At 43.9% G+C, this 8,765-nt stretch overlaps 1 protein-coding gene across 1 annotated transcript; it reads right to left on the bottom strand.

Moving 5' to 3' along the window:
* Positions 1-1,683: 1,683 nt before the first annotated feature.
* On the bottom strand, positions 1,684-6,643 carry LOC141372174 (uncharacterized). The gene is made up of 2 exons (XM_073890684.1): positions 6,580-6,643; positions 1,684-3,788 (listed from the first exon to the last, which is right to left on the bottom strand). Exon 2 carries the CDS (start codon positions 3,766-3,768, stop codon positions 2,155-2,157), a length of 1,614 nt encoding a protein of 537 aa, XP_073746785.1. The 5' UTR covers positions 3,769-3,788; positions 6,580-6,643; the 3' UTR covers positions 1,684-2,154.
* Between the last annotated feature and the right edge of the window lie 2,122 nt (positions 6,644-8,765).

Below are 8,765 nucleotides of genomic sequence, written 5' to 3'. Positions count from 1 at the left end.
CCTGGAAGTGTTCAACAGTGTTTTTCTGTCTCGGTACTACATGGAACTGAGATGCATGAATGCAAATGCGGGACCACAGGGATGGACCACAATCTGTGTGGACTTTAAGGAATATGTCCTTCCGGTGTTGTGGCTAGGAGAAACAGAGGATGTTGGCTCAGCTCTTTTGGGAATGGGAGTGAGGTTCAAAGGTCAGGTCCTAGGCCTTGTCTGACAATGACACTGCAACCCTCAATGTTTGTGAACATGCCAAATACGAACCAGTCATTGGAATAAAAGCGCTATAAAGAGAGTGATCTGAGTCACCGGGCTTGATTTTTCATTTCAATTATGGTAGGTTCAAAAGTCACCTCCACAGAGAGGCCTCCTCTGCTGTCTCATTTAAGACTAGTTACAGTCCATCACTTTTACCCTGGTCTTCTCCTTTACTCTTCCTTTCTATTACTTGTATATTTGTGAGTTTATTATCACTTTACCCACTGGTAGGTAGTTCCATGGGCAAAGCATCCATCTCCTTTGAGCTACTCTATCTCCACGACCTGAAGCATGGTCTGGCAGAGTCAGGGCTCAATAAATTATATGTTGAATGAATGAGTGAATGAATGAATGAATGCCACCTGCATGGAATAGGTTAGCACAGTGCCTGGCACATGGCAAGAGAGAGATAAATGTCAGTGTTGATGTTGATGATGACATCAGATATCACCCTGAGGCTGTCACACTTTGGATAGGCCACTGACAATCCTCAGTGTAGGTAGTGGATATTGGACCACTCTTCCACCCTACATTCTTCCTTGATGCTGGGAGAGACTCTAAAAAATAGAGTCTGCCCCTGACTTTTTGTTCCTTGTAGAACTGTGACAAGGCATTTGGTGTCACATCCTCTTTTCTCTCCAACTCTTGAATTAGAACACTTTCAGATCTTTCTCACCAACATGTAAATGACCAAAAGCAGTGTCATCCCTGCATCCCACCATATTCTAGCCACGGCCCCTCCCATCTTCTAGGATTTTCTCTTCTCTTTGCTTTCCCACATGCTGTCATCTGCCTAAAGTGTCTCTACTCTGCTGCATTTCCTACCTATGGATACTGTTTCCAAATTCCAGCTTCCATACCACTTCTATGAAAGCTCAACTGACATTTTTCTGCTGTTTCCACCTCCTCTCTCTGTTTTCAATGCCACTTTCCCACCTTCTGTTGGAATTTTCGTATAGGTCACTGTATTTTCCCAGGCTCCTCTCCCCCAGGCCAGATAAGCTCCTCAAGGTCAGGGGCCCCACATATGGTGGGGATAATGGATTCTGACTTGAGTCAGTGGAGGGCATTCCTCCAGCCTGTGGACTTGGCTTACAGACCCCCTGGGTTCTGATCCTGCCTCTCCTACCATTTGTGAGACCCTGACAATTGTCTTAAATCACCCCATGCCCCATGTGTCCGCTTGAAATCAGGGATGCCAATTACTATAGTTTACAAATAATCAAATATCTCAGACCAATGGATGAAAGTATACCAATAGGAATTCTGAAATGGGACACCTTTGGGGATAACTTAGGTTGGACAGGCAACAGAATATAGTTTCTTAGATATTTTTTCATTGCTATATTGAGGACTATTTATGAATCCATTTGGAACCAGACACAGAGAAACCAAACAATTGAACACGTTTCTGAAAAATGCCCAAAACTTTATTATCTTTGCTACTTTGACAGAAATAACATCACCCTGAAATCATCATTTGGCTCATTCACTTCAAAGACAGGTCCTCACTGGGCATATACACATAGCTTTGTAGGCCATGGAATTATATATACCCTGTGGTAAACAGCCTCTGAAACTCACATCACAAGTGAATATAAAGGAAATTTTAAAACACACATACACACAAAAATCTAAATATTCCACTGTACTCTCATAGCACAAAACTTCATTATTTTATGGAGAACTTGGAGAGCTTTGCAGCATACAGAGGGACTAGTGACATGACATTTCTTAACTGACTCCATCTGCTTTTGACTCATGACAATTATTTGTAATGCAATGACTAAGATTTTGCCAAAGGTGCTCTTACTCCTCACAGTAATTCGGGGCCATATGCTGGACAGTGACCAGATACATCTACTGGGCTATCCTGCTGTGCTGTCTTCTAATTGTACCCTAGTATGTCTGCTGGAATGTATCCGGGTCCATCTGCTGGAATGTATCCAGGTCCGTCTGCTGGAATGTATCCAGGTCCGTCTGCTGGAATGTATCCAGGTCTGGCTGCTGGAATGCACCCAGGTCTGGCTGCTCAAATGTATCCAGGTCTGGTTGCTGGAATGCACCCAGGTCTGGCTGCTCAAATGTATCCAGGTCTGGCTGCTGGAATGTACCCAGGGCAGGCAGCTCAAATGTATCCAGGTCCATCTGTGGGAATGTATCCAGGCCCGTCTGCTGGAATGTATCCAGGCCCGTCTGCTGGAATGTATCCAGGCCCATCTGCTGGAATGTATCCAGGTCTGGCTGCTCAAATGTATCCAGGTCCATCTGCAAGACTGTCTTCTGGTCTATATTCTTGTAGGTATCCTGAATTGTCTTCTGCTTAATTTTGATGCTAGAGTCATCCTTATGATTAGTTGTGGTGGTGGTCGTGGTTTCTATCTTTACTGGAATGGTGGTGGTAACCTCTTTGGTGTAGAAGGATTCTGTGGGGGTCGTCTGTTCTGGGGTGGTCTCTGTGGTTGTTGTCAGCTGTGTAGTGGTGGTCTCTTCCACAACCAACCGCTCTGTGGGGGTGGTCTGTTCTGGGGTGGTCTCCGTGGTCGTGGTCTGCTCTGTTGTGGTGGTCTCTTCCACAATCAAACGTTCTGTGGGGGTGGTCTGTTCCGGGGTGGTCTCTGTGGTCGTGGTCCTCTCTGTCGTGGTGGTCTCTTTCACAACCAACCTCTGTGTAGGGGTGGTTTGTTCCAGGGTGGTCTCTGTGGTTGTGGTTGGCTGTGTAGTGATGGCCCCTTTCATAACCAACTGCTGTGTGGGGGTGGTCTGTTCTAGGGTGGTCTCTCTAATCGTGGCCTGCTGTGTAGTGGTGCTCTTTTCCACAACCAAATGCTCAGTGGTGGTCTCTTCATTCAAAATGGGCACTGTGGGAGTGGTCTCTGGGAGTTGGATCTCCTTGGTAGGGAGAGGAGGTATGGTTTGGCTCTGTTGCGTGGGATAGTAGTGTTTGACATCCTTGGAACTTTTATCCGAGGCCCCTCTGACAAAGATACGACACCAGGGGTTGAATTCAATATTAGCATAGCTGGGATCATGGATCAGAGAGGAGTACACCAGCTTCAAATTGGATTCTGGAAACCTCCAACCACACACCCTGGTCCTCAGGACCATCTTGGAGTCCTCACAGATGTTGTTTTGCCAGTGCAAGTTCTGGGCAATTTGTCTCCAGTAGATTATATCACTTCTAAAACATGATATACAGGACTTTGGATTGCCAGCAAAGATACAGGAAAACTTGTGGTCAAATCGGGTGCACTCCACCATCAGGGTGGTGCCCTCCTTATGATCAGTCACGGTCAAATAACATGTGGCCTGGTCTCGGGTAACAATTACGCCACTGACCACATGCTTTTCTTGCTGCCTTCTCTGCACAGTTTGGGGCTTGCCCAGAGGGATCCACTGATCCTTGGTTGCAGTGCTGCTTTGCCATTTCCCAAATTCCTTTTGGCCCTCCCCCAAGAGCACCTGAGCAGCCAGGAAGAGGAAGGAAAGCAGGGTGAGGCTATGGATCCTCATGGCTTCAGCTTGGTGGGGACCTGTTTGACAAAAGCAGTTAAGTCAGTGCCTGGCTGTAGTTCAGTAATGCAGGGCTGCAGGATGGCCCTCCCTCAACCCTGCCTGATTAGGAGTGAGATCAAGAATCCTGCCTCCTGGAATTACTAGACCAGCAGCCCATCTATTCACATTTCTGCTTTACTTGGGTCCTGAATGTCAAAAACCTCCTACCCTTCCTTCATTCCTTCACCACTCTCTGAGCCAAATAAACTTTCATCCCTCATTCACTACTCCTTTACTCCTGCATTTGCTCACTCACTTCTTCATTTACTCATTCATTTAAGAAGCATCTACTGTATGCCATGCACTAAGTCAGATATTGAATTAACCAAGTTGAATAGGAAATTTTGTATCTTAAACTCTTAGAGATAACTCTTTGGGAAATTTGAACAACATTAACTGGAAGTCTGTCCCAGTTCTGTCTGTGACATGATATTGGGCAAGTCACTCTCCCTCTCTGGGTCTCAGTTATATCAACTGGATATTGAAGTGTTGGATGCAATGACTGAAACTCCCTTATAGCTTAATATAAGCTTACATGGTGTCACTAGACCATGTCACGATAGTGGACATGGCAAGTGACATTAAAGGTGACACTGACCCAGGGTTCAAAGTGGGTGGAGTTTGGGCGCTCTGAGATAGGTGGGTTTGTAAGGTTGGGCGCTTGGGGTGCAGTAAGAACTTAAGGAAAGGCATGAAGGAGCAGAGATCATTTAATTTGACTGGGCAAAGTGAACCAGGGTGGATAGGGATGAATTTCTACCAGAGCATTTAGACTAGGAAATTGAGGGGAAGGATGATGACTAATTGATTTCTGGAACCCTGTTGTGGCACAGTGCTGGACATGTACCAAAGCCCTCAACCAATGCTTTTAAAAATAGATGATTGACTAGAAAGGATGACCTGAAGAACTTATAAAACTCAACACCCCCCCACCCAGATAATCTAATTTAAAAAATGGGCAGGGGACCTGAATAATCCATTTTTCCAAAGAAGACATACAAATGACTAACAGACAATGAAAAGATGTTCAACATCACTCATCATCAGGGAAGTGCAAATCAAAACCATAATGAGATATCACCTGTTAGAATGTCTAGAATCAAAAAGACAATAAATAAGAAATACTGGCAAGAAAGTAGAGAAAAATAAACCTTCATGCTCTGTTGGTGGGAATGCAAATTGGTGTAGCCACTATGAAAAACAGTACAGAGGTTCCTAAAAAATTAAAAATAGATTAATAATATTTATAGTATATAACAACATTAATATAGATAATATTAATGTTAATATTACCATATGATCCAGTAATTGCATTACTGGGCATTTACCCCCCCTCAATGAAAAAACTAATTTGAAAACATATATACACCCCTATGTTTGTTGCAGCTTTATTTGCAATAGCTAAGGTATGGAAGCAACCCAAGTGTCCATCCATCGATAAATGGATAAAAAAAATACAGTGTGTATACACACACACACACACACACACACACACACACACACAAAAACACACAATGGAATATTACACAGTCATAAAAAGGAATGAGATCTTGCCATTTGCAACAACATGGATTGATTTAGAGGGTATAATGCTAAGTGAAATAATCTGACCAAAAGAGAAATACCAGAACTTCACTCCTATGTGAAATTTAAGAAACAAAACAAATGAACAAACAAAGGAAAAAAGAGACAAACTGATGGTTGCCATATGGGAGGTGGATAGGGGAATAGGTGAAATATAAAATTAAAAAAATTTTTAAAAATTTAAGAAAAGAAAAAATGATGATCTTAAATAGTACACTAAATTACATAGATTTTATCAGGTAGCCAGTAAAAAAACAAAACAAATAAAACCAAGCAAAAAGACAAAAAAAACAAACAAACCACACTTGAAAGGTGAAAAGAAATAGCATTTGTATTTTGACACCTACTGTGTGCTATGCCCTCTACCAGCATTTGATTCTTATCTCGTTTAATCCACCCAAGAGCTATGCCTCAAAATAAAAAAAAAATTATCCCCATGTATAACAGATATGACAGTTAAGGCTCATACTAGTAAACAAATTATGCAAGTAGGCAAGTGACAAAGATGGGACAGGCAGCCAGACCCTATCATTTTGGTCCTGAATACCATCCCTTATTGATTGATGGTTGCCCTAAACTTATTTTTTTAATGTATTTTTTTTAAGATTTTATTTATTTATTCATGAGAGACACAGAGAGAGGCAGAGGCAGAGGGAGAAGCAGGGTCCCTGCAGAGCAGGGAGCCTGTTGTGGGACTCGATCCCAGGACCCTGGGATCATGACCTGAGCCGAAGGCAGACGCTTAACCGACTGAGCCACCCAGGCGCCCACCTTAAACTTATTTTATTTTTCAGATAATATTGTTAACAAATAAGAAAACTATGAACTAATCAGGATTTGCACTGGTTTAGTTGATGATGATTCGTATTATTATGAATCCACTTAAAAATACATTAAAATCCATTTATAGTGCTCTACCATGAAAATAAATTCAGAATTTTGTTTGCATAAGGGGCTTCTGGCTGTTCCTTAGAATTGAGAAAGGGAGACAGTGTCAGGCATGTAGGCTCCTGAATGAAGGTGGATGGAGAACTAAGTACACTAGATGAATACCCCCTAATTCATCAGGGCATTGGGACTCAGTCCTTAAGTGTCCTTGACAGCATCCAGACCCAGGATCCTGAGGTCTTGAGGAGCTAGGAGTGGGGGAAGGTAATGAAACTCTTAAAAGAGCCAGGCTCTTACCTTATTCGGAGTATGCAGATCTGGTGTAATCCCAGATGTGAGTGAGTTTGTAGGCTTATAGCTGTCTCATCTGCTGTGCCAGGCAGGGAAGGCCCTTTTTATAGAAGCCCAGGCAGATGGATTTTACAATACCCATATCTATCTATCTTTACGATACTCCTCCCAGCCACATCCCTTGGGAGGGAGCCAGTTCCTGCAGGGAAAGTGGTTGGTGTAATCCTGTGTGTGTGTGTGTGTGGGGGGGGGTGTAACATGCAGGGCATTAGACCTGCTTTCTTCAAACCCTTCCCTTTCCCCCAACAGCCAGGGTAGGAGGACAGCTCACCTTGCAAAGACCCTCCTCGATGGGATGAAGACCCCAGCAGCAATACCTGTGGGAGAGTTATAAACAATAACAAAACTATCTTAGCTGCCATGCCCTGTGCTGCCCATTTTACTTAAAGCTCTCCCTGAATTGATGATAAATGACATCTGACCTTCTGCTCTGACATAGCACCAGGGAGAATTGTGTGGATCCTGGTGAACTAGAATGTCTGCCTCTCTACATGTCAACTCCCAGTTCCATCGGCTGAGCACACTTTGGAGTGTGGGGCTCAGCATTGTGAGACTTTCTGAATTTCTAAGATGCCTGAAATCCAAATGTGTTCATATGAAATTGGATTGTCATTTAACTCATATTTTCCCAACATAGTAATATGTTCCAATGATATACAGGCCAAAAATCATAACTGTGGTTGTATTTCATTCAAGATTCACTTGTTTGAGGGGCACCTGGGTGGCTCAGTCTTTAAACGTCTGCCTTTGGCTCAGGTCATGATCCCAGGGTCCTGGGATCGAGCCCCACGTCGGGCTCACTGCTCAGCGGGAAGCCTGCTTCTCCCTCTCCCACTCCCCCTGCTTGTGTTCCCTCTTGCTGTCTCTGTTAAAAAAAAAAATTCACTTGTTTGAGAATATCAAGGTCACAGAGTTATGGATATTGACTGGTTCACTCATTTCTTCAGAGTCTCTTCATAAATTCCATTGGAGGTGGCTATTTCTCCAAACTCCAAGCCTCTTGTAAAATTGTTCACTTAGGGACCATCTCCATGATCCTGGCCACCACTGTTTAAAACCCTGACCTCCATAAACAGGTGGATTTGCAGGGTTATTTGGACAAAGGCAAAATAAAGCCGTTTTGTTCCAAAGGAAAATATAGTTCAAGATGACAGCCTAAAAAGTGCGAAATTCATATGGATCATAGGGGGCAACTAGATTCTTTCTGGAGGAAGACTATAAGTCAGAACACAAAGCAAATTGAGAAGGAAACACATGGACTCCAGGATCTTTTCTGAGAATTGTCTCTGAGCTTTGGCAGGGAACATGGACCTTCTCCCATTGGCTTCTCATGGACCTTCCTTCAGCCTTCCTATGATCCTATCCCCGATTCTGCCTTGGTCTTTGTATTCCAAACAATTGGTACAATATGAGACCAGGCTGTGTAACTTGCCCTATTGGCTCAGCCTGTCTGTACACACACACATACACACACACACAGACACACACACACACACATGCGCGCGCATGCACACACCGTCTGATCAATCAGACCACACCAAACCACTGGGCCGATATTTCCCGAATACGTGGTGCACTTGCTCGCTCCCTTCCTACATTTGATCCTGCTGTTCCCCTTATTTGGAATGCCCTTCCAGTCCTAGTGTGCCAGGCACACACGTGCTCATCCTTTAAGATGCCGCTCATCTGTCATCTCCTCCCTATTGGTTTCATTGGTCCTCTCATCATTGTCTATGCTCCCCACCCTTTCGTGGGTGTTCATGGAGAGAAATAAACCATCATTTCCAGTTAGTGTATATGTGTGCCAGCACTGTGCTGAGGCAGTGTTATTCTTTCACATCTCGATATACTGAGAAAATGATGTACTTATACTACAGTGCCCTGGGGAAACTGGAGAGGTTTGGAGCCCCAGCAAGGCTGTCCACAGCAGGTTCCCACTGCCTCCCCATGCTTCCAGGACCAACGGGAAAGCAGCCATCAGCAGACTGACTCTGTAAAGATTCATCTCCCTTTTTTCTGCAAGAACCCCAGGAGAAATGTGAGGCTACCCTAGATTCTCATGGTACAAATATGAACATGAGGCTTAGGTGGGCTAAGTCCCTCAGCAAACACCCTGAGCTCTGGATGGCAGA

The sequence above is a fragment of the Callorhinus ursinus genome, unplaced genomic scaffold (genome assembly GCF_003265705.2).
Source record: "Callorhinus ursinus isolate GAN/ISIS: 27379988/994484 unplaced genomic scaffold, GSC_fseal_2.0 scaffold2058, whole genome shotgun sequence".
Lineage (NCBI taxonomy): Eukaryota > Metazoa > Chordata > Mammalia > Carnivora > Otariidae > Callorhinus > Callorhinus ursinus.
The sequence above is the reverse complement of the archived record's forward strand: the minus strand, read 5'-3'. Positions and strand labels throughout refer to the sequence as shown.

Excerpts from the sequence above, each read along its gene's own strand:
- LOC141372174 (XM_073890684.1), bottom strand. The coding sequence starts at position 3,768 with ATGAGGATCCATAGCCTCACCCTGCTTTCCTTCCTCTTCCTGGCTGCT.